This window comes from Convolutriloba macropyga, chromosome 15 (genome assembly GCF_964194025.1).
Source record: "Convolutriloba macropyga chromosome 15, txConMacr16.3, whole genome shotgun sequence".
Taxonomy (NCBI): domain Eukaryota; kingdom Metazoa; phylum Xenacoelomorpha; order Acoela; family Convolutidae; genus Convolutriloba; species Convolutriloba macropyga.
Window position 1 is genome coordinate 30,060,508 of NC_134482.1, and position 27,256 is coordinate 30,087,763.

Sequence of the window (27,256 nt, forward strand, 5' to 3'; positions counted from 1 at the left end):
AGGAAATCCATTTATTGGACTCCCACGCTTCTAATCATGCAACTCCCCATGTTTGCCCGATTAATCAATGCAATTTTTAACAGGGTTTAATCAAGAAAAAACATCAAAAATCCCACAAAAAGGCGAAAAAACGGTCAAAACTGGTGTCGACAAAAATCTGCAAAAAACGCCCATTGGCGATATCCGAGATGTTGCCTCAGATACTGATAGCTGCCCGAAGTCATCCGAACTTTCAGAACCTGAAAATAACTACTCAAACACAGAAAACCAAAAAACCGAAAAACAAAAATTAGTGGTCACGTTTGGGGACAAAATTATCGCAAAAAATGAAAAATTTGGTAGTGAAAAACAACACCATTCGAAAACTGAACCATGCCCGAAACTTTTCGATCAAAAAGATTCCAGGTCCAACAAACCTATGTTCGACAAAAGAACGCCAAAGCCGCAGCCGAATCAAAAAACTTGTCAAAATAAAGAAGGTAAAAAATCAACTTTTACTTCATCTAACAACAGAATGTTGATAGATTCAGTTAACAGCAACTTGCCCTATCCTGAAAATGTACATATAACCACCAGAAGAGCAATATCTAGCAATATGGGTAAAATATTTGACCCTATCGGTCTCCTAACACCAGTAACGCTTCAATGCAAAATTCTTTTCCAAATGACTTGGGAACATGAAATTGGATGGGATGATGATGTTGGGGCAACCATAACTGACCAATTTAAAGCTTGGATGATTGGATTACGTCATCTATCTGAGCTACGTATACCACGCTTTGTGGCCAACTTCGCTATTGAAAAAATGCAACTTCACTTATTTTGCGATGCTTCTGAAAAAGCGTACGGAGCCGCTATATATGCCCGATCACTGGGAGCATCTCAGACCAAGTCTACCTTGCTATGTTCCAAGTCCAGATTAGCGCCCAGAAAAACACTCAGCATACCGAGACTTGAACTGTGCTCAATGGTTCTAGGAGCGCAGATGATACAAACAGTTCAGACAACGGTAAACCAAAATGGATTTACAACTGAAATATATGCTTGGAGTGATTCAACAGTTGCCTTAGCTTGGATTAATTCTACCCCTAGCAGATTCTCAACATTCATAGCAAACCGTGTGGCCAAAGTCCAACAAATAATTCAACCAGAAAAATGGCGATACGTGCCGACAGAAGAAAATCCGGCCGATCATACTACGCGCCCGGTGCCAGCAAAACAGCTTTCATCCCTTAAAATGTGGTGGGAAGGCCCACAATGGCTCTCTGATAGAAAGCTGACTATCCCAAAACAACCAGAAATTCTTCAATCAACAGAAGTAAAGAAGGAAGTAGTGCGGAGCCAAATATTAACAATAGATTCGGGCACTATTCCCGAACCTGTGGGGGAGGAAAACGACCCGCTCAATGATCAAAACATAGAGCAGTCGAATCAACATATCGACCAATTATTCCCTATTGAACGTTACGGAAATCTCGACAAAGCAATAAGAGTAGCAAAGCAAGTTCTAAAGTTTGCTTATATTTTGCTTAAAAAGCCAATCGAGAGAAAAGAATTCAAGCGACAAGCATTAAATATGCTTGTTAGAGATGTGCAGAAGCAAAACTATATTGATGAAATAGACAAATTGCAGAAAAGCCAAAGCATAAGCCGAAAATCGAGAATCCTTCAACTTTATCCCTTCATAGATGAGGAAAGAGTTTTAAAGGTTGGTGGACGTCTAGTAGCAGCAGATTGCTTGAATGAATCTGCCAAATTTCAATCAATTTTGCCTTACAAAAATCATCTTTCGAGGTTAATCGTACTTGACAGTCATCAGCGAGTGTTACATTCAGGCGTAAACGCAACAGTTGTTCATACGCGTCAGAAGTTCTGGATAATTCGAGTGAAAACGCTGACAAGGTCTATAGTTGGAAACTGCATCACATGTTTTCGGTTTAATGGCCGTAACCTCTCTCAACTCTTAGGCGACCTACCACAAGAACGAGTCAACCCAGCTCCACCATTCAGTAACGTGGGCATAGACTTCGCCGGTCCAATGCCTTACAGATGTGACAAGACTGAAGCCAAATGTTATTTGGTAGTCTTCGTATGCTTCGTTACAAAAGCCATTCATTTGGATGTCACTAAGGCACTGAATACACAGGAATGCATGAAAGCTATCAGACGGTTCATTTCTCGACGAGGATGCCCAGCACGCATATTTTCAGACAATGGTACAAACTTTATAGGATCATTGAATGATCTCATAAAACTCAAAAGGATACTGAGAGAGAAATACGGAACTGATTGTTTACCTCAAGCTGTTCTAGATTTAGGCATCAACTGGTCAACAATTCCAGCCAAAGCTTCACATTTTGGTGGACTATGGGAAGCAGGAGTCAAATCGATGAAGCTTCTGCTGTTCAAAACAATCGGAACAACAGCTAACCTCTATTTGGATGAAGTGTATACAATGCTATGCCAAGTCGAAGCTGTACTTAACTCGAGACCGCTCACAGTTGTCTCAGATGATGCAAAAGACAGTTATCCCTTAAACCCTGCTATGCTATTAACCGGCTTTCATAATCATCAATTGCCTTTGGTTGTTTCCCCAATCCCAAAAACAAAAGATGAGGAAGATCCAAATAAGCGCTTTCAATACTTGCAGAAACTCATAGCAGAATTTTGGAAGAAATGGACAACTGAATATTTATCCCAGTTGCAGACCAGGTCAAAAAACATGGCCGAAAAGCAAAACCTGACAAAAGGAGATTTAGTGTACATCACAGATGACAACAGTCCTCCCTTATCATGGCCTCTGGGAATTGTGCATGAAACATATACAGGAAATGACAATTTGGTCAGAGTAGCCAAAATAAAAACAGGAAATGGCAAATTCTCAAACAGACCCATAGTAAAACTCAGAAAGATACCAATCAACACAAGCTAACCTCAATCCAGAAGCTCTGGAAAATGGTCCTGCAGAAAGGAGCCAACTCGATCCCGCCTGCCGTCCTTCCCACGAGCACACTTTCGGTACCTGTGCACCCGGACACGGGAAGATTTTACAACTGGAAGTTGGATTCTTACAAGCCTCACTTCGCAAGGACTAAACTTGGTCCAAATATGATTCTTTTTGTGATACAAGATTGAATAGCGGTTGATGCTATCAAAAACTGACATATGATCTGAAGTAATATTTCATTTATATTATTTTTGATGCCAGACATCAACGGGGGCGGCAATGTATAAACATATAAATTACTCAACGCATGTAATGACTTTTGATGTTACTCGCTAAGGCTGATTTTGTTCAATTGTGTAAACACACGCAAATTTTCCCGCTTAAAATTCACTCGCTTTGTTTAGCTACTAATTTCTCTTGATTCAAAAGACATTCAATTCAATATTTAATTCAATCCTTTATTTACATAGTAAACAGCTATCGCGAACGTACAATCTCTGATCCTCATTATCAATGAGTTGTAGTTGAAATTTGTTTTTATCATAATTGATCTAACAGACACTTTTTTGGAAACCATTGTTAATTGCTCTCAAAAGCAAATTGTGGCAAATATATTAATCCTGTTTGTCTTGTCCTGTTTCACTTGTCCGATTGTTCGTCTGACCCATTTGACTTTCGTCCTCGGAAACGGGATAAAGAGGTAGTGCCATGAGGTCACTAAACCGTGGGTAGCTGTTGACGGAGCCAACCGCTCGCCGTTTGTTTGAGAGCAATTCGCCCGACGTTAGTCGGTTATTTTATAAGTTGTTTTCTGTAACCTTGCAGAATTTTTTGCCTGCTATTGCCCTTAGTGAAGCTGCGACCCCCCTCCGCACTACCGCCGCTTGATCATCTTTCGAGAGCACTGTGTGGTTTTATTTGTGTTGTCAGTGTGTATGTGTATCTCTGTGCGTGGGTGTGTGCGTTTGTGTGTGAGCGTGTATGTGTGTGTGTGCATGTGCGTGTGAGGTTTGTGCTGGCGTGTATATGCGCGCGTGCTTGTTTGTTAGTGTCTTTAATTACTCAAACGAAATTTTTGGCAATTATATTAGCCCCATTGTCGTTTTGCATCTCGAGGAGTTTTGTATTGTATAGCTTTTTCAGCTGATACAAGTTTGTTGAACTTCGATTTCTTGCTTTTCGAAAATTGACTGCTGTTTTTGAACGTTGATTTCTGGTTTCGAATATTGGACCATTACCAAACAACTCCCCCATTTATCTATCCCCGTCCCCAACCCAGCAACCTACCACCATGCCCCAAAAACCTCCCCTTATTTAACTGAACGCATAAATGCATTGTATCTGTATTATTTCATAACAAGTTTGTTTAATTTCTCATTTTTGTTTTATATTTTTGATTTAGTTCATTTAGAAATTGAGTTGCAGGACTCTTCGAGGCGTTTCGGTTATTCTATAGACTATATTTTTAAGCTGAAGCAAGTTTGTTCATGACTTAAACTTTTAGTATTGTTTTATGGCGTCTGTGTTAGAGTGCGAACTTCTGTTCCCGGACAATAGATTCTAACCCCGTAGCAAAGCTGCTAATACAATGTCTAGTAATTGCTGGTAATGTTCAAGCGAAAGGTCGTTTTGAGAAGTTTTTTCATAACAGTCCCTCCACCCTATCCAAAGTACAGACACCCGGCATCACCCACCTGCCTACACCCCAGATACCTACACCTTCACCGGCCTACCCCTCTCCGCACCTCATACGCAGCCGATCGTAACCTCCACCTACCTACCTACCTCCCACCTTTATACCAACCCCCTCGCCACCTATCTAACCACCGCCACTCCTCAACTGACTACACCATTAAATTCTGTCGCGAAAAAATGTTTTAAGTGGCAATTTTTTCTTTTTTGATGTTTATTAGCCGCCGTCAGCCGCTTCTCAACGGCTATTGTTTAGGCGCTCTCCTTTTTTAATTCGCTTTACCTTTTGATCACGTTTTACGTAAGTCATAATTTGCACGTTTGACTTCAGACTTACTTCACTCGTTTCACTGAATGGATTTTAGTTTCTTACGCATTCAGTTACGCGATGCGGTGAATACTGTCAAAGTCAAAAGATCAAAATCAAAAGAGACGGGATAAACCGATAAAGCCCGGTCATTAAGTTGTTAAGAATTTGGTTATCAAAGTTTGCTAGCTGACATTGGTAATAAGCTTTTTAGCTCTCAGTTTAGAAGCTGAATTAAGTGGTTTTGGACTCCAACTAAAACTGAACGCCAAATAGAACACTTTTCGACACTGAAAAAAATAGAAAAAAAATTCGGTCAATTTATCTCTTCTTTTTAATAGCCGCACAGCGATAGCTGGGGCCTATTATTGGCCTTCTCTTGGTTTTTTTTAATAGCCGCCCTCATCTTCTCAGCCGGCTATTATTGCGCTCGTATTTTTTTTTACTTCGTCAAACTTTTTTTCGCTTTACCATTTTGCCGCTTTTTCGACATTTTGCGTGAAATCTTTTTGACTTCTCTAGGCTAGTTTCTCTCTTCTCTCATTCTGCTAAAAGTGAATTTGAACATCAGTTGCTAAGCAAAGCAATTCAAAATGAACAGAGTCGGTATAAAAAATTGAAGTCAGAAATAGAAACGGGATAAACCCATAAAGCCCAATTTTAGATGCCCGCTATTTGAACGTCGTTCCTATAAGTCTTAGTTACCACCTCTAATGCTTATTGGTGTTGATAGTAGCCCCTGTAGCCTCTCTCTAAGAAACAGAAGTATGTTCAACTACGAAATGCCATCAAAATAAATCGGACTTAAAAAATATTTTTGTACAAAAATCTTTTTTTTTTCAATATATTCTATTCGTTCAATCCCAGTCATGCTTATTGGAATCAACGGCGGCTATTTTCCGGCAATCTGCCGGGTATGTTTTTAATTTCGTCGTCGCGATTTTTATTACGACCATATGACGTCACAAGCACTTCAAATCTGCTTTTTTTCATTTGTTCATGCATTTTCAACTGAAGTGCGTGCGTGACGTCATTTTTCGCTTTTATGGGAGCGAGTTTTTGTTAGTTCGCGTGATTAAGTTTTTGGTCACACTTGACTCACCTCATTCTCCAAATTGACTTCCTCACTTTGAAATTGACTTTTATTTACTTTAATTCAAAGAGATAAGGTCAAATGGGTGTTTGTCACTCTAAATGAAGGTTATTTGAGAGCAGCTAATAGAGGCAGCAAAAACTTATACAGATTTTTATTCAATATATAACATATCAGCCTTCAATCAAAAGACGAATTGTTTTGGTGTCTGTTTTACTGTTTTTTTAGACTGCAGATCTACGAAGCTATTGCGGCTATTTTCTGGCAGTCTGCCAGCTATGTTTTTTTGTTTCTGTCCCGATGTGCATCAAGCGCGTTAACGGCGGATATTTTCGGCGATCTACCGGCTATGTTTATAGTTTAGGCAGAATACCGACTGCTTCTTGTTGATATTTCTTATTCAGAGATTATATTGTACGAATCTTTTAGTCGTTTCCGGTATTCTGCAGGCTATGTTATGCAATTTTTCGGCAGACCCTTTTGACTTTCCGTTTTCAGAACTAGGATAAGCAGGTAACGCCCGGAGGGTAATAATTTGTCTTAGAGCCTTTCGTCTCATTAGACTTTAAGGATTCGATTCACCGAAATTGTTTTTGAGACAAAAATTTAAGTCGTGAAGAGCGCTTCTTAGAGTTTGTGTGTTTTTTTGCATGTGTGTGCGTGCATGCGTGTGTGTTGGTGTGTGTGTGAGTGTGTGTGTGTGTGTGTGTGTGTGTGCGTGCGTGCGTGTGTGTGAGTGATGAGAAGTTTTGGGAAAAAAGCTAAGCGAATCGTGTTTGTTTTTTAGGCGATTTCTGTGAGTTTTGTAACGATCCACAGTGCAAAGTGGAGCTCTGCTCTTCAGACCGATATACACATGCAGCGCTTTGCAAACTGGGTATATATACAGGAAACAAGTGCCAGTTCCAAGAAAAGTTCAATTTCACCGAGTTGAGCGATGAGACATGGGAGAAATGCGAAGTGGAATATGACGATTGCCGATATGAGTTCCACGTGAACATGGCTAGCATATTGGAGATACGTGTAAGCACAGCAACTTAGCGCAACATCTAACACCACCCCCCCCCCCCCCCCCTCCCGATCAAGTGTCCTAATTGGTATGTATATTTGCAATCCACCAAACGTGCATTCTGTTTTATTACTCTGTAACGTGTTTTGATAACCGGCCTCATCTTTTCAGCACGCTTTTCATGTGGTACTATCTTTAAGAGCTGCGAGGTGATAACAAATCTACTACAGATTTCATCGTGTAGACTCGAAAAAGAGGAATAGTGACATATTTTCTCAACTCTAAGCTTTTTCAGCCAAAGTAGTTTTCATCAACTACATTAACCCGTAACTGTACATTCGCACGCTTTTTTGTCCATAAAAACTATTAGACTGTTGATGAAGTACTGATATATTTCTGAATTTTTACACTTTCAGACGTTTTTCTTAGTTTTCGTAGCCTTTTCAGACGCTTTCTTTTCAGTTTTTTTATCCTTCAATTAGTTTTTGTCAAGGTTTTTGTTGAAGTTTTGTTGAAGCTAGTTTGTTTAATAGCCGCCGTCCGCCTCTCAAACGGCTGTTATTTAGGCGTTCCCTTTTTTACAATTCAAAGAATTTGAATTGTATTGGGGCGCTGTCTTTTTTAAAGATCTGTTCACACATTTTCATGATTTTTGAAGTCCAATTGGAGTAGTGATTTTGGTCACGCTCAAACAGAAAGTCGAGCAAAAAAGCGAGTGGTTTTGTGGAGTAAAATTTTTTCACTCTAATTTTAAAGTAGAGTGAGAATACGATGTTTGATCAAAAATTCGCTTTCTCGCTAGTGGTTTTTTTGTTCAAATGCGGCAATATCCACTTATGATGTCTAATGTTTTTTTTTCGATTTCTTGGATGGGGTTTTTTAAATGGTTTTCCTAACGGTTTCCATTCACGGTTTCTTTCGAGGGCTTGTTTTTTGTTTGAACCAAATTTTCATTTCTCGCTAGTCGTTTGTTAACATGCGGCATTTCGACATTGATTTTCAGTTATTTTTAAGTGATTTTTTTAGAGATGGTTTTCCCAATTCTACCATAGTCCGTTCTACGTCTAGTTTTTTTTGTTTAGTCAATGAAAATTCTTTGAATTGTATGTCAGAACTTGTCCTGCTATGTTTTTTTAAATTCGCGTTACCTTTTGATCAGGTTTTCCGTTTTACATAAGTCACGATTTTCTCGGTTGACTTCAGACAGACCGTAATCACTGTTTAAACTGAATGGATTCTGAGTTCTTGCATGCATTGATTTACGTAATGTTAATACGGTCAATGTTAGAAGAGCAAAATCAAAAGAAATGGGATAGACCGATAAAGCCCGTTCATTAAGTCAATACATTAGGTTATCAAAAAATCATTAGAGTGATTGCTGGCTGATAAAAGGCGTACAGTCCTGTAATTATCGGGACTAGATAACAAACAGAAAACAAAAGGAGCAAAATTGCGAAGTTAAAAAGTGTTTTTTTTAATTTGTAAAAAATCGTTTTCAGAGTCATGAAAGCCATCAGCTATCTACTAATATCAGAATATCGGCTCATCTATTCTTCCATGAAAAGCCAACGAAACTTTGTCATTGTGCTGGAAATTGATTCATACGACTGAAAAAACAAAGTAAAAGCGACAGTTAAAGTAAATTTAAAAATTCTAAAATCTTCGACAAAGTAGTGTCGAAGCCGTTGAAATCATAACCTATATCTTGAAGGATATTAATATCAATTGTGCCTTATTTTGAAAGACAATTATGTGATATATGAACTGTCAATAAGGTGATAATGTGACAAAACTAGAAGACGTGAAAAATGGGCAAATACCTAAAAATTAAAAAATGTAATATAGTATCAAAGCCAGAAAACCAAAACTTAAGGCGTAAAACCGCAATAAAGATTGAGTTTGATTTCAATGGAAAGAAGAAACAATCTTTCATTGCTGACAATAAGCTACAAGTTGACCAAATTAAGAGAAACATAGAGGCAAAGTTCAATAAGTCATTATTTATTTAAAAATCAAATGCTTTTAAAAGTCAAAACGACCATAAGCTTTCAAGTAATCATTTAGATACAATAATGTGTAGCTAGTTAGGAAGCCAATTGGACCTATCATTAGTTAGCTTTTGATTGAAATGTTCTGTTATTTAATTAATGTAGAAAATATCGAGTTTTTTTTAGAAAAAAGACCGACTGAACAAAATCCGAATTATTTTTGGATTATACTAGTCCATGATTGGTCCAAAACTAGCCCTGCTAGTGCTGTTTGTCCATTAGGAACACTTCTTTTTTCGAATGTTATATATATTGATACTTTGTTAGTTAAAAATCAAAAGATGCTACGTTTTTTGATAATCAACGAATAAGTTTAGCACAAAACGGCAAAATTTTATTTACAGAGCACTCTCAGCGGAATTTGAAGTAGAAAAAGCCCCTTTTGAATCAACAAAGATTGTGTTTGTGGTGTTTGGGTCTGTACTTCCTGTAAATTTAATCAAACTGGACTAAGGAAACTTATTTGGTGCTGTTTTTGATGAAAGACTTAATATTGAAATATTTAGCAAGAATTTTTGACAAAAAAATTAATAAAAATAGCCTACAATAATTTTTTCATCTTTACAAACAAAAATCAACAACACTTTCTTAAAAAATTAAGAAATTTTAGCAGAATTGGCGAAGTTTTAGTCAAAATTTCCGGAAAATTTGAATAAAATCTCAACCAAAATTCACTATTTTCTCAAAATTTAAATCTCGATAACTCCTTGTAAAAAATAAAAATTAAAAAACTCTTTTTATTTCCATATTCTACGCTGGACAAGCTTTCTAAAGATACCAGTCTCAACTCTCTACGATGAATTTATCGATCGGCCAAAATTGTCTGAACAAAAAAAAACTCAATTGGGTATATAGTTTCTTCCCCCTCAAGAGGGGTCGGAATATTAAAATGCCCCCCGCCTCGCCTGTCGTTCGAGTCATTCATCCGACGTTCGTTATTTATGTTAGTTCATTTTTGTGTTCTCTGTTGTTAAGTGGTTGTATTTGCAGTCAGTCACTGATTGAAGATGTCATCAATACATCATTGATGCCAAATTCATTAGAGAACATTATGCACTATGCACTATTATGGATCTTCGCCCGAAACATACCTTCAACGGTTAAGAGAAGAAATGACAAAACTAAAGGAATCAAAGAAAAACGGTCGAAATTCAACACAAAAAACTAGAAAAACTGAACTGATTTTTTTAATCTTAAACGCTTGTATCATCCATTATTAATTCAAATAAGCAAAATGACTTTCGGAGTATACTTAAGGCGGTGAATGCGACATTCTGATGCCCAACGAAAGAGACAAATGATTTAAAATTTCCTTCTTGAAGATTTTTTTCGTAAAAAGGGAAGAGAAGGAAATTTTAGAAAAGACACATCCCATCCAACACCCGGGAGAACACCCATTCCATCACGAGACGAGCGTCATATTTAACTGGAGTTTCTTATTTCTTTATTACAATTTATCTTCCCTGTTATTTTTTTCGCCCGTTTGATTAATCATTCCTTTCTTGCGACCTGAGAATTTTTTCCGGATATGACCAAAGTTTGCTGACAAAATTTCGATGTTTCAACAATATTACCTTCTTGCGTTTTCCGGTAATTCCGACCGAGCGCTTTAATCTACGTTAGCGATTTTACGAAACAAGGGTAGCACACGAGCGTACAAAACACGTTTTTCAACAGCGTTCTCTTTGTTTTATGTCCGGAAAAATAACGACCTAATTCTGATATATATATTTTCTCCAAATGGTATGTAGAGTCGGTATTGATAAGGTATTCATGTAGGTTTTGGTTTTTTCAGGTAGCTTTCCTTGGTGGTATCAGGTAGGTTTCAGTTGAATCCGGTAGATTATTGAATAAATATCAGGTAGGTTCCAGGTAGGCATATAGGTTTTCTTAAGTATTCGGTTAGGTTTCCAGGTAGGTTCCTCTGGTGGTATCAGGTAGAATTCAGTGGTATTGGGTAGGTTAGTGAGTAGGTTTCAGGCAGGTTTCAGGTAGGTCCAGGTAAATATTTGCTAGATTTTAGGTATTCAGCTAGGCTTTTTTCAGGTAGTTTTTCTATTTGGTTTCTGGTTAGGTTTCAGGTAGGTATCTAGTAGATTTTAGGCAATCAGATAGGTTTCTAGGTAGCTTTTGCAGTTTCTAACAGACTTGCTGACAAAGTTTCATAGCGCTTCGAAGAAAGAAGCTGTCTTTGTTAGACCGGTGAAATTCAATGGTTTTTACGAGAACTGGAAAATCTACAGGAAGTAATAACCAAACAATGATCTCCTCAAATTCGCAGACACAGTACTCAGACGACAACAACGAAAGTCACGAGCAGGTCTCTGAAGATCCCCAATTAAAACATCTGACCAACTTAAAGTTGATGTACGAAAGTGAAATCGAGTCGTGCATCGAATTTATTACATCCGGCATTGACTGCGGCGAGGACTCAGGAACAGTCGAGGTAACTCTCCTTGAAATCAAGGAACTTCAGGAGAAGTACGAATTTACAATTCAAGAACTTTTAGACAAAGCACCATCATCTGACGCAGAAACTCTATGCTCTCATTTGAGCAAATTCAAGATACGGAAGACTACATCCGCATACCGAAAATACAAAAAGGAACTTGTGTCCGCGCCACAAAGCAACCAAATAAATAACATCCCGATCGTGACCTTTGACGACAGCAGATATCCAGCTCATACTGACCCATCCTTAACGACCAACATTTTCTCAGCACCCGCTGAATACGGTTCTTACAGTGGATCCTTCCCTAACAATGCTGCACTCAGTAGCTTGGGAAATTCAAACACAATTTTGCCACCGGCAAATTTGTCGCAACAACTCAAATCTGCTGACGTATCAAGCACCAGCACCACCAACAATGCCTTGTCTGGAGTGGCCTTTGATGGCTTCAATACCACTTCCGCAAAAATCGACGGCGCATTTCCTTCATTCCATGTTTCTCATCAGACGGCTCAAAGTTCTTCTTTTGACTCCGCCAATCAGAACTTCGCAACCATCCTTTACATTTCCAACAGTTGATATTGGGCCACAGACTCCTACCTCAATGTCTTCTTGTTTTCAGAAATCGGTTCCGAAGTTACAGGCGACAAAATCTGATGGAGATCCACTAAGTTGGTTAAAGTGGTGCAGTGTGTTTCAAGCAACAATTGATCGTTGTCCAATGTCCTCTGCAGAAAAAATGATTCATCTGCAGTCGCTTCTGATTGGAGAAGCAAAAGCACTGGTTGACGGCTACGGCTGCAATGGCATTCTGTACGCACCCTCTTAAGCACGTCTGGAGGAACATTTTGGTAATCCGAACAGGATTGTCAATGCCTTCCTCGAAAAACTGTCACAATTTAGACCCCCTAACCTGACAATCCCAGACAGTTGTACGCAGTTCTCTGCTTTCCTTTTAACCCTTGTGGACACATTTCAGCAACTTGGATTCAGCCATGACATAAGTTGCACTACGAATGTCAACCAAGCCTTAAACAAGCTTCCAACACCAGTCCGCTTGGAATGGAATAAGCACGTTTTGGAAAAAAGTTTACTTCAACCATCTCTGAAAGAGCTTTCGCAGTGGCTTTTAATTTATGCAAAGGCTTGCGGAGATCTACCCACTTCTTCTGCATCAGCGCAACCTCCAAGCACTCCTTCAAAGGCCTCTAACAACCTTTGGAAGCAATCGAACCAGCAAAACCAATTCAATCGTCCGTCCAATAGATCACACCAGGATCAACGCACAAAGCCGTCAAATAGCTTTCCACCAAGCCCTGCAAAAGGTGTTGTTTGTCCAAATAGCGGTAGCTGTCCGTAGTTATACAAATGTTCTCATTTCCAAGATCTATCTCCACTCGAGAGACGAGAACACGTGAAAAAAATAAAACTATGTTTCAACTGTTTTGGTAGTCACCATGTACAACAATGCACATCAAAAAATGTTTGTCGCTCTGCAGACTGCAGGAAAAAGCCCCACACAATGCTCCATGAAAGCTTCATTGCAAAAAATCAAGAAATACGACCCTCTTCAACAGTTAAATCGGTTCAATTGCATGGCGCAGTTCAAAGTGCTTTCTTACCAGTTCAACTGTCTAACGGGGAGAAAACGTTTAAGACATATGCTTATCTCGACAACGGAAGTTGCCAGAGCCTCCTCATTCAATCCGCTGCTCTGATTCTAGGTATTAATATGAACACGTTTGGCAAGACGCCTATTAGTGGCTGCCACACAATAAAAGAAATAGAATGTTCTCCAGTGTCTTTAAAAATTAAACCTTGTCAGTCCAATAAGGCACCAATCCTTGTAAACGAAGTCTTGGCAGTTCCCGATTTGAATATGAACCCTGTTAACACTAATGAGCTGAACAAGCTTTGCAAGAAGTTTGAACATCTCAATCACATTTCGTTTCCTAATGTTGATGACAATAAAGTCTCAATAATCATCGGCATCGACAATCTGGAACTGATCCATTACAGTGAGGTGATTTAAGGCCGGAAAAACGCCCGGGGCTGTAGAAACTCCTCTAGGATGGACATGTGCAGGTAAGACTAGCGTCACAGCAGACGAACAGAATCCATTGTTCAAAACACGAATCAACTCTAATCTTCATCTAGACAATGAACTTTTCACAAAAGTACAACAGTGGATGAAAATTGAGAACTACGGTATAGCTTCATCAAAAAGGGCTATGTCTAAAATTGATGTAAGGGCTCTGCAAATCCTTGAGTCGACTACAAAATTGTCTGATGGTGACTACGAAATAGATCTTCTTGGGAAGGAAACACCAATTTACCTAACAACAGATGGCTAGCAGAAAAACAGTTAAAGCAATTAAACAAAAAGCTCTCAACAAAACCAGATCTACAAAATAAGTATGAGGAGACGCTCCAGAAAGATCTTCAAAATGGTTATGTTGTCAAAGTTGATCCAGCTACAGACAAAGAACCAGCATGTTCTTATCTTCCTCATCATCCCGTTTCAAATGAAAACAAACCCGGAAAAATCAGGAGAGTCAGAAATGCATCCAGTGTTTTTCAAGGTCAATCCTTGAATTCAAACCTTTTGAAGAACCTGATTTGTTGAGTAATCTTGGAGTCATCTTAAGATTCCGCGAATAACAAGTGGCAATTTCAGCAGATATTGCGCAAATGTTGCTCCTTATGATCGTGCGTTTCTTCAGTTTCTCTGGAATCACAATGGCAAAATCGAAGAGTATGAATACACACGACATATCTTCGGCGCAACATTTTCCCCTTACATAGCGTCCTACGCTCTTCGTCGTTCAGCACGTGACAATCAGGACAAATTTCCTCAAGTGTTAAACTTTATGGAGTGTTATATCTACATGGACGACCTATATGTCTCGACAGCAAACGTTGAAAGTGCTGTAAACGTTATGAACAGTACCAAAGAGTGTCTTTCACTTAGTGGTTTCAACCTCACAAAGTGGAACTACAATTCGGACGAGTTCTTGAAAAAGGTTTCAGGCAGGTTTCAGGTAGGTCCAGGTAAGTATTTGGTAGATTTTAGGTATTCAGCTAGGCTTTTTTCAGTTAGTTTTTCTATTTGGTTTCTGTTAGGTTTCAGGTAGGTATCTAGTAGATTTTAGGCAATCATATAGGTTTTTAAGTAGGTTTTGCAGTTTCTAACAGACTTGCTGACAAAGTTTCATAGCGCTTTGAAGAAAGAAGCTGTCTTTGTTAGACCGGTGAAATTCAATGGTTTTTACTAGAACTGGACAATCTACAGGAAGTAATAACCAAACAATGATCTCCTCAAATTCGCAGACACAGTACTCAGACGACAACAACGAAAGTCACGAGCAGGTCTCTGAAGATCCCCAATTAAAACATCTGACCAACTTAAAGTTGATGTACGAAAGTGAAATCGAGTCGTGCATCAAATTTATTACATCCGGCATTGACTGCGGCGAGGACTCAGGAACAGTCGAGGTAACTCTCCTTGAAATCAAGGAACTTCAGGAGAAGTACGAATTTACAATTCAAGAACTTTTAGACAAAGCACCATCATCTGACGCAGAAACTCTATGCTCTCATTTGAGCAAATTCAAGATACGGAAGACTACATCCGCATACCGAAAATACAAAGGGAACTTGTGTCCGCGCCACAAAGCAACCAAACAAATAACATCCCGAGCGTGACCTTCGACGACAGCAGATATCCAGCTCATACTGATCCATCCTTAACGACCAACATTTTCTCAGCACACGCTGAATACGGTTTTTACAGTGGATCCTTCCCTGACAATGCTGCACCCAGTAGCTTAATGGGAAACTCAAACACAATTTTGCCGCCGGCAAATTTGTCGCAACAACTCATATCTGCTGACGTATCAAGCACCAGCACCATCAAACATGCCTTGTCTGGAGTGGCCTTTGATGGCTTCAATACCACTTCCGCAAAAATCGACGGCGCATTTCTTTCATTCCATGTTTCTCATCAGACGGCTCAAAGTTCTTCTTTGACTCCGCCAATCAGAACTTCTTAAACATCCTTTACATTTCCAACAGTTGATATTGGGCCACAGACTCCTACCTCAATGTCTTCTTGTTTTCAGAAATCGGTTCCGAAGTGACAGGCGACAAATTCTGATGGAGATTCACTAAGTTGGTTAAAGTGGTGCAGTGTGTTTCAAGCAACAATTGATCGTTGTCCAATGTCCTCTGCAGAAAAAATGATTCATCTGCAGTCGCTTCTGGTTGGAGAAGCAAAAGCACTGGTTGACGGCTACGGCTGCAATGGCATTCTCTACGCACCCTCTTAAGCACGTCTGGAGGAACATTTTGGTAATCCGAACAGGATTGTCAATGCGTTCCTCGAAAAACTGTCACAATTTAGACCCCCTAACCTGACAATCCCAGACAGTTATACGCAGTTCTCTGCTTTCCTTTTAACCCTTGTGGACACATTTCAGCAACTTGGATTCAACCATGACATAAGTTCCAACACAAGCCTTAAACAAGCTTCCAACACCAGTCCGCTTGGAATGGAAATAGCACGTTTTGGAAAGAAGTTTACTTCAACCATCTCTGAAAGAGCTTTCGCAGTGGCTTTTAATTTATGCAAAGGCTTGCGGAGATCTACCCACTTCTTCTGCATCAGCGCAACCTCCAAGCACTCCTTCAAAGGCCTCTAACAACCTTTGGAAGCAATCGAACCAGCAAAACCAATTCAATCGTCGGTCCAATAGATCACACCAGGATCAACGCACAAAGCCGTCAAATAGCTTTCCACCAAGCCCTGCAAAAGGTGTTGTTTGTCCAAATAGCGGTAGCTGTCCGTATTTATACAAATGTTCTCATTTCCAAGATCTATCTCCACTAAAGAGACGAGAACACGTGAAAAAATTAAAACTATGTTTCAACTGTTTTGTTAGTCACCATGTACAACAATGCACATCAAAAAATGTTTGTCGCTCTGCAGACTGCAGGAAAAAGCCCCACACAATGCTCCATGAAAGCTTCATTGCAAAAAATCAAGAAATACGACCCTCTTCAACAGTTAAATCGGTTCAATTGCATGGCGCAGTTCAAAGTGCTTTCTTACCAGTTCAACTGTCTAACGGGGAGAAAACGTTTAAGACATATGCTTATCTCGACAACGGAAGTTGCCAGAGCCTCCTCATCCAATCCGCAGCTCTGATTCTAGGTATTAATATGAACACGTTTGGCAAGACGCCTATTAGTGGCTGCCGCACAATAAAAGAAATAGAATGTTCTCCAGTGTCTTTAAAAATTAAACCTTGTCAGTCCAATAAGGCACCAATCCTTGTAAACGAAGTCTTGGCAGTTCCCGATTTGAATATGAACCCTGTTAACACTAATGAGCTGAACAAGCTTTGCAAGAAGTTTGAACATCTCAATCACATTTCGTTTCCTAATGTTGATGACAATAAAGTCTCAATAATCATCGGCATCGACAATCTGGAACTGATCCATTACAGTGAGGTGATTTAAGGCCGGAAAAACGCCCGGGGCTGTAGAAACTCCTCTAGGATGGACATGTGCAGGTAAGACTAGCGTCACAGCAGACGAACAGAATCCATTGTTCAAAACACGAATCAACTCTAATCTTCATCTAGACAATGAACTTTTCACAAAAGTACAACAGTGGATGAAAATTGAGAACTACGGTATAGCTTCATCAACAAGGGCTATGTCTAAAAATGATGAAAACGCTCTGCAAATCCTTGAGTCGACTACAAAATTTTCTGATGGTGACTACGAAATAGACCTTCTTGGGAAGGAAAACGCCAATTTACCCAACAGATGGCTAGCAGAAAAACAGTTGAAGCAATTAAACAAAAAGCTCTCAGCAAAACCAGATCTTTAAAACAAGTATGAGGAGACGCTCCAAAAAGATCTTCAAAATGGTTATCTTGTCAAAGTTGATCCAGCTACAGACAAAGAACCAGCATGTTCTTATCTTCCTCATCATCCCGTTTCAAATGAAGACAAAACCGGAAAAATCAGGAGAGTCACAAATGCATCCAGTGTTTTTCAAGGTCATTCCTTGAATTCAAACCTTTTGAAGAACCTGATTTTTTGAGTAATCTTGGAGTCATCTTAAGATTCCGCGAGCAACAAGTGGCAATTTCAGCAGATATTGCGCAAATGTTTATGCAACTTAAAGTTGCTCCGTCTGATCGTGCGTTTCTTCGGTTTCTCTGGAATCACAATGGCAAAATCGAAGAGTATAAATACACAAGACATATCTTCGGCGCAACATCTTCCCCATACATAGCGTCCTACGCTCTTCGTCGTTCAGCACGTGACAATCAGGACAATTTTCCTCAAGTGTTAAACTTCATGGAGCGTAATATCTACATGGACGACCTATATGTCTCGACAGCAAACATTGAAAGTGCTGTAAACGTTATGAACAGTACCAAAGAGTGTCTTTCACTTAGTGGTTTCAACCTCACAAAGTGGAACTCCAATTCCGACGAGTTCTTGAAAAACGTCGCAAACGAAAACCTTTTGAAGCCCGATGTGTCTTCAGCTCAACCGAAAAAAGTTTTGGGTTTACCATGGAACGCGAGCACTGAAGAGTACATCATTGAGAAAAGGCTTTTCAAAAGGTTCCCCAATGATCAATTCACAACACAGAGTAAACGTTTGAAGTTCGTCGCTTCAATTTTTGATCCCCTTGGCGTTATAGCCCCTTTAACAATCAGGGTGAGAAAAATATTGCAAGCGGCTTGAATCAAGGTCCACAATGGGACGCACCTCTGGACGTTCAGCAGTTCCCAGACTTTCTTCAATTCAAAAACGAACTTCCATCTTACCAGAATATCAGCATTCCACGTGCTCTCTTCCGTAGAAACACGAAAATTCAGTCAACAGCTCTTCACACGTTCACAGACGCTTCGAGTATGCTCTATCAGCAGTGTCTTATCTAAGAATTGAGTACGTTGATAAAACTGTGGATGTAGTGTTCATGATGGGCAAAGCCAGAGTAGCCCCGATCAAGAGGATGACTATTCCAAACCTGGAGTTGCAAGCGACAGTGTATGGCGCGCAACTAGCTCAATTTATCAAAGAACAGCAAAACTTGGAAACCAAAAATTACTTTTTTGGTCCGATAGTACAACTGTACTCCGTTGGTTGAGAACTTCAGAAATGCGGCATCGAATTTTCGTTGTCAATAGAATAGCAAAGATTCTCGACGTCTCTCCATCTCTCAGTTGGCGCTACATCGCTTCATCTGATAATCCCGCTGATGACGGCTCAAAAGGCTATGAGGTTCGACAGATGAATGCAGCTTCTCGTCGGTTGAGTGGACCATCATATCTCTGCTCCGAAGAGAAAGTATGGCCTTGTCAAGATCTCTTGAAGCATCATCCACTTGTATTATAAATACAACCACTGGAAGCCTCTAAACGGTCAACTGAAGGGTGTATAATAGATATTGCACGTTTTAGCAACTGGAACCGGTTGATAAGAGTGCGTACTGCTTCTTTTTCCGCGACCTTTGCAAGAAGCGAAGGAAACATTTGGCTCTCTCATACTTTTGCGTACAGGTATCTTATCCAGGTATCGCAGATTGAAAACTTTGCAGACGAAATATCTGATCTACGTAAAGGCAAGGACATTTCAGCATCAAGTCGTTTGAAAGACCTTTGTCCGTATGTTGACAACAATGATCAGCTCCGCTCCAGATGTCGGTTGTCCAAGGCAATGGTTTTAGAAACTGCCCGACACCCAATCATTCTGGATGGTCTAAATCCAATTCTGAAGCTTCTCAATCAAGAATTTTCACATCATTAACGCTCACTCAGGAGTTGAACAAACGCGCTGCCTCCTTATACAATACTTTTGGATCTTGAAATGCCGAGCTGTCGTTAGGCAGACAGTCCGCCAATGCATTTTGTCGGCGAATGATACAGGAAATCCAGCAACCTCAACTGTTTGATCTACCATGCCAGCGGTTACCAAGTGAGCACCACTTTGTCTTGGCGAAGACAGGACTCGAATTCATTGGTCCTTTCCCCGTATCTCAATGTAGCAGAAACGCTACACGCTACGTACTTCTCTTACCTGCTTGGTGGTAAGAGCAGTGCACTTGGAGATAGCAGAAAACTTGTCTACAGACTCAACATTGACTTGCATCCGCATATTCATTAGTCGCCGCGGAAAGCCAAGAAAATTTCTTTCCGACAACGGGAAATCTTTCGTCAGCTCTTGTTCGGAACTAAAGAAATGTATCGAAACACTAAGAGCATCGAAGGAGTTTGCCTCAAAACTCCATATTCTTGGTATTGAAATTGAATGGAAGTTTAATCCTCCTCTTGCACCACATTTTGGTGGTAGTTGGGAAAGGTTAATTCAAGTGTTCAAATTGTCTTTGTGCAAGGTCATTGGATCAAGAACACTAACACGTGAAACTTTGTCTACCTTCACTTGCGAAATAGAATCTAACATGAACTCTCTTCCCCTCACAAACACTTCGAGTGACAATAATGATCCACTTCCCCTAATACCAGACCATTTTCTTTTGGGCAGACCCACTGTTAATTTTCCACCTGGTGTTTTTCCGAGAGAAAGATTACAATCTCAAAGTCTTGGTGAACTTCACAACACTTGGCCTAACATTTCTGGAAGAGATTGCTTATAGAATATCTCCCAAACCAGCATAAACGTTCCAAATGGACTAAAGGTTGTCCCAATTAAAAGATAGACGATCTTGTTTGGGTTTTAGAGGGTTTCTTGCCTCGAGGTCTTTGGCCACTGGCCAAAGTCATAGAAGTATATCCTGGTTCGGACCAAATTGTGAGATCCGTTAAACTAAGAACAGCAGTTGGTGAAAAAATTCGACCTGTTGATTAAGCAAAGTTCTAGTTGACTATTTTATATCATTGATTCGAACACTAATTCACAAGGTTCGACTCTTTGTAAGTTCTGGTATCAGGAAAAGAAGATTTTTTCCATGACAGTTTGTACTCAAATTCTGCCTTTTCTGCGGATAGAAAAATTGCTACACCATAGCAATCTCTTACTCACCTCAGAACGTTCGTTCGGATAGCTACAGTTTGACCTCCTCATTAAATTTCTGCGGACCCGTAGTTTTGCGGAAATTTTTACCGTTTTTTTTCGTTTATCGGTTTATTATTGTTTTTCAACCTCTTATTCTCCCGTACTTCGTTTTATCTTCGCAAAAAGGTTCATTGAAATCCGTAAATTTTTCTAGGTTGATATTCTTGCGTAACGTCAGTTATTCATTTACCTCGAAGTTTGATTCTTTGTTAATGCGTTACCAAGTTTGTATTTTTCAACCAAGAATCGTCTTTAATTTTATGGACTTACTATACTTATCTTTGCAATCCTGCAAATGGGGACTGCTATCTCATCAATACATCATTGATGCCCAATTCATTAGAGAACATTATGCACTATGCACTATTATGGATCTTCGCCCGAAACATACCTTCAACGGTTAAGAGAAGAAATGACAAAACTAAAGGAATCAAAGAAAAACGGTCGAAATTCAACACAAAAAACTAGAAAAACTGAACTGATTTTTTTAATCTTAAACGCTTGTATCATCCATTATTAATTCAAATAAGCAAAATGACTTTCGGAGTATACTTAAGGCGGTGAATGCGACATTCTGATGCCCAACGAAAGAGACAAATGATTTAAAATTTCCTTCTTGAAGATTTTTTTCGTAAAAAGGGAAGAGAAGGAAATTTTAGAAAAGACACATCCCATCCAACACCCGGGAGAACACCCATTCCATCACGAGACGAGCGTCATATTTAACTGGAGTTTCTTATTTCTTTATTACAATTTATCTTCCCTGTTATTTTTTTCGCCCGTTTGATTAATCATTCCTTTCTTGCGACCTGAGAATTTTTTCCGGATATGACCAAAGTTTGCTGACAAAATTTCGATGTTTCAACAATATTACCTTCTTGCGTTTTCCGGTAATTCCGACTGAGCGCTTTAATCTCCGTTAGCGATTTTACGAAACGCTTGTATCATCCATTATTAATTCAAATAAGCAAAATGATTTTCGGAGTATAATTAAGGCGGTCAATGCGACAGAAGACAAGTGTTATTACAAAATTTGGGTTTTCTCTACTTGTCCATAATTTTGTCCAATTTGTTTTGCTATTCATTTTAATTCTTCACCTCCCTCCCTGGTTTCATAGATCTGTTCAGATCTTTTTGCTGCGCTATTATGCATGATGTCATTTTTCAGATTGTGCTTTTCTGTTTCCCGTTTTTCTCACCAATGCTATTATGCATGATGTCATCATGTAGAGCACTGTAGTAGAAGATCTGTTGAGAATAAGTTGTTTGGATTTGCAACTTGTGACAATTTTTCAGATGCGGCTTTTTGCGAGTTTTTCTCACCCAATTTGGTTAATTAAAAATTAGTTAAATTAAGGAAACAATTCATAGCTTTAATTATTCGACGTTTGGCGGGTGTAAAGTAAACTTTAATTGCAAGTCTACTCCGGACTCTTCGGGTTGTGTTTTTAAGACGCTATGCTCAATTTTTTCGGCCTTCTGTTGTTATTGAGAAGTAAAGAGTAGTGATTTCAGTCACAACTAGAATAGAAAAGAGCGAAAATTCAAGTAGTTCGAGCATGAAAATGTTTCAATTTTGCCCATCCTGTTCTCCGTTTTTTAATAATTGAATGATTTTGCGGCGTTCAGTATTTGAAAATGTGCACAAATTTTATAAATGCAATATATAATTTTTATAAATGCAATTGAATAAATGCGCTAAAACCACTGACAATCAATGAATCCAAGCATAAAGAGCGCTCTAGTTGATCAATTCAGCGCCAATTCGTTGTTTTCTACTCTCACTTTTAGTTCTAATAAATCAACTCTTCAGTTACCAGTTCAAGAGTCAAAACAAATATACTGACTACTTCCTCGAAAGTTTTTTTGACATTTTTGTTGCAAAATTTTTTTAATTGCTCTCAAAAGAAATTTAAAGCAAATATATTAGTCCTGTCAGTCTTTTTTATGCGATTTTTCGCTTGACCGATTTTTCGTGTGACGCTTTTGACTTTTCGTCCTCAAAAACGGGATAAACAGGTAGCGCCCAGCGGGCATTAAGTGCTCTTGGAGCCTTTTGGCTCTGTTTCAGCTCAAACTGTTTTGGAGACTTATACTTATGATGTGAAGGGCGGTTATTAGAGGTTGAGACACCCCCTGATGACCCCCACCCCCGCTATTGCCTCCACCCCCACCGCGCTGTTGCCCCCCCCCCCCCCCCAACCAAGTGTTGCCCCCCCCCCCCCCCCCCACCATCAGCCCGCGGTGCACCCCCCCCCTGGCTAGCTACTGACGAAGCCAACCCCTCGTCGGTCGTTTGAGAGCAATTCGCCTGACGTTAGTCTGTTATGCTATTGTTTCCAATCGTTGAACTATATCTGTACATTTTAATCTATGCAGGAGGATAGCGATAACGTTTTATGCTAAATAACGAAATGTAATTGTTTTTCTACTTCATTTTTTTATTTGATTTTTAACTCAAGAACTAACTAGTCTATTTTTTCATGTGTTTTGGTTTGTCCTTATTATATGAATCCTAGCATGTATCAGTCTATCATTTTCCTGAGACCTATAATATGATCAAATGTGCTTTAATCAGTTGTTAGAAAATAATGATTTTAGCCCTTTTAATGTTTACGTAATTATTTGTTGCTTAAAAATCATTTTACAGTAATTAACGTTGAATCATAACCGATTTGGAATGTCATGCGGAAATTTATCTCGATCAGTTGGCAGTCAACTTTTTTTTGTTGAAAAGGATATTATTAACAATAAATTCCAATTAAATTGAAAAAAATCATGTCTCAAACCAAATCTACAAGAACCCGTTCACAAATGAGGTTCAGAGTAGCTCATCGAACTCTGCAAAGCCAGATCACAGTTAGTAGAGTTGGTCTGTTCAGCAGTCCTTCGAAATAAGAGTTGGTAGTTGAGCCTCTTGGATTAGTAGTACCAGAAACGTCGCAGCAAATATACCCATCAATATTTCCCACAACAGATTCCTTAGTAAAACCCTTCGAATACTCACCATCGCTTACCCCGGAAAGCTATTTTGACATTGGAGAATCCACAATATCCCCCACTATGCCGTCGCCAGTCATTGAATCCCATCTAGAACTTCTGAGGAGAACAACTGACATCAGGACTTCCTCATCTTCGACATCGTCTTCTGAGACAACTATCTCAGCAGTAACGGGAAGTTGGGAATTAAATGCTGATCCAAATGACGCCCAGATTTTAACCAAATAGAGCTCGTCAGTCCAACAGAGGTGACAGGAATTGACGATACTGATGAAATCCCAGTTTTTTTTTATCAACAACAATCGAGACGTCGAAGATATGACAGATGTTGCTTGGATCCCACCATCGTCTTCGGCGCTTCTATTCAGAGTGGAGCCACAAACAGAAACCGCCTCCATCAAATGCTTTAGCAGAAACACCAGATGGCGAGTTTCTCCCATTTGAATACTCAGAATTGCAAACTAGAAATTCGACATTGTTTAGATTACAAATCGATTTTCAATAAAATTAACTCTTCCTTGGTAAATATTTCGATTGTGTATTTGATTCTTAATCATGATTCATACTTTTTTCTTTCCTTGTCAGTTGTTATTTCAAATTTTCATCAACCTTTTCCAAAATAAATAACATAAATAAGTAACGCAAAGAGACGCTGGTTCTGGTTCTGCTTAACCTGAACAGAGTCGGCAGTGCTAACGAAGGAATGAACTTCGTCTTAACTGAATGATTGAACACTTAATTCCTTCAATATAACTTACTTATAAGGTGAAATGAAAAGGCTTGAAATGTTAAGGATTTATGTTGATATCAGATAAATTCAGGAACGGATATTGATGTTCTTTGGTCATCATCATCATATCTTATGATCACTGGAAAATTACAACAATAAGATCACGCGATCGCTTTCAGCGAGAACCCACTCATGGTAATTACGTCAGGGGATGGTCTAGAGGAGAATATTGGTCGGACCATCAACAACAGAGACAACGAGTTGCTGGCATGAATTGTCACCATGAGTTTAAAAACGTTAAGCCTACGTATATTTAATTATTAAACACCTAGTTGCGATGCAACTAAAGGTAAGCATTTTGGCTGTTTGTTTTCAGCCTAAAATTTCGGTTACCTATCATTATTCTTCAGTTCTGGAAAACTCTTAGATAGTAATAAGTGTACCAAATACGAGTTTTAAACGGTTTGTTTTTCATTGCTATTCGACGTACCACTGTTGGCGCTCTTTCTATTTCATTCGAGAATGAAATTATACTATGCAATACTTTGCATCATCATTTAATAATACAACACTTCTATTACTTTTCTGGCACGGCAAATTGCTGCTGACTACTTTTCTTAAAAAGCTTCTTACTCTACTCAACAATTCTAACTTTTCCAAATGTTTGAATGCTTCTGACTACTTTTCTAGAAAGGTTTAAAAGCTAATAACATTAATTCAATTTAACCAAAAAAGAACATTTGAATTGGTTAAAATAACAAAAGAGTAAAAGTTTATTGCAAATCATTGTGCATCAGAGCTGATTCGCTTGTTTGAAGCTCCAAGTTTGGCCGTTTCGGTCGATTGCCTCTTTCAAAATTGCGGAGTTGACTTGCACATCGCAATCCCAAGTCGAAGTAAACGTTTGTGTTTGGGCGATCAACAATTTCTGAATTTGCTGATGAAACGGTTCTGTTTGGGCATCACCAAACTGTTTTCGTTTACTCTTGAACACGAAAAGTTTCTCTGTTTGAATATGGACTTCGGCAAACTATTTCCGATAACTGTTATACTCAGAGATGTTCAATTGGCAGAATCTGAGCAGATATGTGTCGTTTATCGTAATCTGCCCTAATTAGGGTCCAACGTACTTTGTTTGTACAAGCAATAACGTTTTGCATCACTCGAAACGCCTCAATATGATTACCGTTAACATTTCTTCTTCCCTCAACGTTGTTTTCAATTTGAACAAAAATAATTTAATCAGCAGGAATTGAAGTATTTATAACGACAGCGTTTGCATGAGGCTCTAGCAATCTCGTCTTCTGAATTGGACAATGTTTAGATTACAAATCGATTTTCAATAAACTTAACTCTACCTTGGTAAATATTTCTTTTGTGTGTATTTGATTCTTAATCATGTTTGATACCTTTTTCTCTCCCTGTCAGTTGTGAATTCAAATTTACATCAAACTTTTCCAAAAGGAAATAATATCAGTAGGTAACGCAAGGAGACGAAGGTTCTGGTTCCAGTTCTGCTTAATCTGAACAGAGTCGGCAGTGCTAACGAAGGAATGATCTTTGTCTTAACTGAATGATTGAATACTTAAGTTCCTTCAATGTAACTTACTTATAAGGTGAAATGAAAAAAGGCTTGAAATGTTAAGGATTTATGTGGATATCAAATAAATTCAGGAACCGATATTGATGTTCTTTGGTCATCATCATCATATCTTGTGACCACTGGAAAATTACAACAATAAGATCACGCGATCGCGTTCAGCGAGAAACATTCATGGTAAGTACGTCGGGAGATGGTCTAGAGGAGAATTTTGGTCGGACCATCAACAACAAAGACAACGAGTTGGCTATCTTGAATTGTCACCATGAGTTTCAAACCGTTAATCCTACGTATAGTTAATTATCAAACACCTAGTTGCGATGCAATACAACTAAAGTTAGGTAATTAGGCTGTTTGTTTTCAGACTAAAATGTCGGTTACCTATCATTATTCTTCAGTTCTGAAAATCTCTTAGCTGGTAATAAGTGTACCAAGTACGAGTTTTAAACGGTTTCTTTTTCATTGTTATTCGACGTACCACTCGGCGCTCTTTCCATTTTATTCGAGAATGAAAGTACATTATGCACTACTTTGCATCATCATTTAATAATACAACACTTCTATTACTTTTCTGAGATGGCAAATTGCCTCTGACAACTGTTCTTAAAAAAGCTTTTGACTATACTGAACATTTCTTATTCTTTTCTGAAATGTTCAAGTGCTTCTGGCTTCTTTTCTGAAAAGGTGTAAAGGCTGTCAAAATACTCTTGACTTCTCTTCTGGAAAGGTTTGAAAGCTATCCAAATGCTTCTGACTACTTTTCTGGAAAGGTTTAAAAGCTAATATGATTTCAAATTAACCAAAAAGAACATGAATTGATTTAAATACCAAAAAATTAAAACAGTTTATTGCAAATCATTGTGAATCAGAGCTGAGTTTCTTGTTTGAAACTCCAGGTTTCCGACTGAAACCTGCGTAGCGTCACGTAATCTGCATAGCGTTCTAGCAATTTAGCTCTTAGTGTTGCATTATGGCGCAACGTTTGGCTTTGGCGACCTTTCGGTCGATTACCTCTTTTGAACATTGCAGAGTTGACTTGCACATCGCAATCCGAAGTCGAAGTAAACGTTTGTGTTTGGGCGTTAAACACATTCTGATATTGCTGATGAAACTATTCTGTTTGGGTTTGGGCACCAACCAAATGTTTTCGATGACTGTTAAATGCGAAAAGTTTCTCTGTTTGAATCTGGAGATCGATTAACTATTTCCGATAACTGTTATACTCAGAGATGTTCAATTGGCAGAATCTGAGCAGATTGTGTCGTTTAACGTAATTTGCCCT

At 38.9% G+C, this 27,256-nt stretch overlaps 1 protein-coding gene across 1 annotated transcript in view; it reads left to right on the forward strand.

The window, feature by feature from the left end:
* LOC142354240 (integrin beta-3-like) overlaps nucleotides 1-27,256 on the forward strand; it is a 402,746-nt gene that overhangs the window by 350,551 nt on the left and 24,939 nt on the right. Inside the window, exon 16 of the mRNA XM_075406494.1 lies at nucleotides 6,827-7,062. Coding sequence (XP_075262609.1) covers nucleotides 6,827-7,062 — 236 coding nt within the window. The remainder of the gene's footprint in view (nucleotides 1-6,826; nucleotides 7,063-27,256) is intronic.